Here is a 3,235-nt window from a genome sequence, read left to right on the forward strand (position 1 = left end):
AAATCTATTATGAATTCTTATTAGATGCTACTCATTAAATCTTTATGCTCTTCTAGCTGTTTATGATAAAGCATTCATTGCAAAGAGAATGTAATAAATCGTTCTTTCTATGAGTGTTTGAATATTTTACTTTTATATTGGCTGATTGTTTTTAATTTGACATGGTAGTTCATATGCAAATCAAAGTTGGTGCACAATCTAATAGTCAAAATTGTATACCTAGTATTTTCCCCCTTTGTTTTGGGCTTACTTTGACTCAATTATCTCTTGTGCAATTACTAGTGTACAAGTGAAATAAGTTCTACATAAAAGCTAATACATAACCAAACCTCACTTTCTTGGTCCATATTATTTTCAACATCTAGGTTTAGATCTAGTGATATAAATCACCTTATCTATTTCAAACTTTGAAATTAAATTTGTGCCTAAGCCACCCTTTTCTAAGTGATTGTTGTATGTTGACATGAAGTGTAAAACATTTTATTTGCACCCTTTAAATTGTCTTTAAGGACCAATCCTCATTCATTTGAAATTAGGCAGAAGATGTCATTTCCACCTCCATCATTATTCAAGAAGCATTATCAAAGCACCAACACTTCATCATTTGCTTGCTTCAATATCTAGGCTATGTATGTGCATGATTGCTTGCTATTTTCAATCATTTCGAAAAGCTATCAAATCAATATGATTCTATTAGTTTGACCAACAAAATAAATCCTTACCTAGCAATTCCTCAAAAGTGTCCCCAGAGACCACACGTTTATAGATATAAGTTGAAGATGCTATAACAAACTAAAACTAGATAGACAAATTAATCAATTCAAAATCTACAAGACTTAGATATCATTTTCCAAATTCCAAAACATTTGTTTGACATAACTTGATTTTATAAACACTAATGAATCATTTTAAATATCCTTCATTACATATTCTATTACCTAGATTTCAACTAAATACCTTTATTTTATTTATATTTATTTTGATAATATTTATACCGAATAATCAAAATCCCAATCACATTATCTCAAAATCTTTAAGAAGCAAACAGATCTACTCTTTACCAATGAGTCTTGATCTACCCAAGGCTTGAAAACAAATTAAAATCACATCTGATCACCGGTTGGTTACAATGATTTCAACCTCTATATGAGAGGTTTTTATGTTTAGATCCTATTTATAACAGCACAGGAGGTATTTATAACCTCCTCAAGTGCCTGCAACTGCAATGTCTTCAAACTGTAAATATTATATACATATCTGTCCCAATCATAGCCTGATTGATATGCAAGTCCTATGGACACATGAAAAACCAAAGAGAATGATGGAGCTTTATGGGCATTTGGGTCCTCCTTCCTTGGTCTTCATATTATTATAACAAGGGCAAGATTCCTTGTTTCCATAGGTACCAGGAGGAACACACAAGCACTTTGCACAGCAATATTGGCAGAAATACATGCATGCATTCACATGGTGGGTGGCTGAACATCTGTTTGAACATGCAGGCATGCAACCTGTCCCATACAAAATCCGTCTCAGCATGACAAAACCATAGAAAAAAATAGAAATCTAGAGTGATTCGTACCTCAAATTGGTCTAGGTTAATACATACCAGAAGGAGTAAGGGTCCCTGAAGCTAAGCCAGGTGAGGGTGACATTGCCCCATAAGATGAATTCTGGGGTGTTGTGCCATTGTTTCCCACATTTCTACTTTGCTATAACAAAAATCAAAACCAGAATAACTTAGATTGTGAAAAACAACAAATAAATGAATTTGATATATGAAAATAGGATGATGATTTCATCTACCTCTCCATGTTGCCAATGATACAATACTCTAGGAGTTGGAGCAGAAAATACCTGAAACAAATCGACCCAGCAACACCCAACAAACTTAATGCACTCTTATCATATTAGAAAACCATAATTTGTAAGATTTTACTGTGTAAGATTTTGTTTGCATCAACCTTTAAGATTATAGAATATAATCTATCATCAGTAAAGTATGATCGGAAATGCTGATGCAAACAAAATCTTACATGATAAAATTCAAAAACAAAACAATAATCACAATAGACTATGAAAATCCAATCTCTTTATATATGTATATACACAATCTCTCTGCACACTTCACATATTAAAAAACCAAAACTGTTCAGGCATATATACAATATATATACATATATACACAATCTCTCTGCACCATTCACATATTAACAGATCAAAACTGTTTTTTTTTAATATATATACACACAATCTCTCTGCACTCGTCACATATTAGAATACCAAAAGTTTTTATGTATACATACATCCAATATATCCATGAATGCCAGGACTAACTAAGACTCTAAATATCACTACCATGATATGCTGCAGGACAAAAACTGCAGCAATAAATAACAGAACATACTGGTGCAATCTGGCCATGCCTCTTTATTCTCTTGTTATGGTTATCAGATACCAACCATAATGCTATGCTTGAGTATCCTAGCTCTAGGATGGTATAAATAGATCAACAATTTAATGGCAAGGATTAAGATTTTAACAGTAATTCCTGTCACTGCTGGTCCAAATCCAAAAACTTTGAAAAGATTTTTTTCATGTTTTCACATGACGACATTTCACATGGGATTTTCCCTAACCCAAGATAAAGTAAAAGCGTATCATAATTATATGAATATCTTTTATCTATAAGCAGACAAATTTTTTCAGATTGACAATGTTTCTCAATCTGTACTTTCAAGGCATGAAGAAGCCTGGTGTCAACCTGAGGATGAATGGCAGTTGCATGGAGAGGAGGGAATAATGTCTGGAAATAATAAAATCACGGGTGCTACTAAAATTTTCATTGTTATTTGTAGAATTGGCATGCATAACAGAGTAGTGACGGAGTTGTCACAAAAAGTGTTTTAGAAGTAAGGGAAAGGAGGATGAACCTAAGAATCTCTTATTTTTCTGTACTATTTTGCTTGTCATTGTGGGATGGTGATTTCTCCTTGGTTGCAAATGAAGACAAAGGCACGAAAATGTTTGGTGTATCATAAGGTGAGCTTTGCCAAATATTTTAATTGATATCAGGCATTTTGATTCTTCTTCACATGTGGCTATCCTAGGTTTATAGGGTCTTCCAAGAGAACAACTATATTTTTATATTTGCATGTTTTTAGGCATGTGAAGAAGACAATGTTAAGGACGAAATTCCATGGATACAGATACTAATTTGAATGGACATGGATGT

General features: G+C 32.9%; 1 protein-coding gene across 6 annotated transcripts; it reads right to left on the minus strand.

The window, feature by feature from the left end:
• Nucleotides 1-1,032: 1,032 nt before the first annotated feature.
• LOC131046210 (protein RSI-1-like) lies at nt 1,033-2,644 on the minus strand. Of its 6 annotated transcripts, none has more exons than XM_057979896.2 (4): nt 2,408-2,644; nt 1,807-1,857; nt 1,610-1,704; nt 1,033-1,511 (listed from the first exon to the last, which is right to left on the minus strand). In XM_057979896.2, exons 1-4 carry the CDS (start codon nt 2,422-2,424, stop codon nt 1,330-1,332), a joined length of 345 nt encoding a protein of 114 aa, XP_057835879.2. In that variant the 5' UTR covers nt 2,425-2,644; the 3' UTR covers nt 1,033-1,329. The 6 variants fall into 6 exon arrangements, with proteins under 6 accessions (XP_057835879.2, XP_057835878.2, XP_057835874.2 ...); XM_057979895.2 differs by having other exon boundaries at nt 1,610-1,707; XM_057979891.2 differs by having other exon boundaries at nt 1,610-1,712; nt 2,359-2,644.
• Between the last annotated feature and the right edge of the window lie 591 nt (nt 2,645-3,235).

Source organism: Cryptomeria japonica, chromosome 2 (assembly GCF_030272615.1).
Source record: "Cryptomeria japonica chromosome 2, Sugi_1.0, whole genome shotgun sequence".
NCBI lineage: Eukaryota > Viridiplantae > Streptophyta > Pinopsida > Cupressales > Cupressaceae > Cryptomeria > Cryptomeria japonica.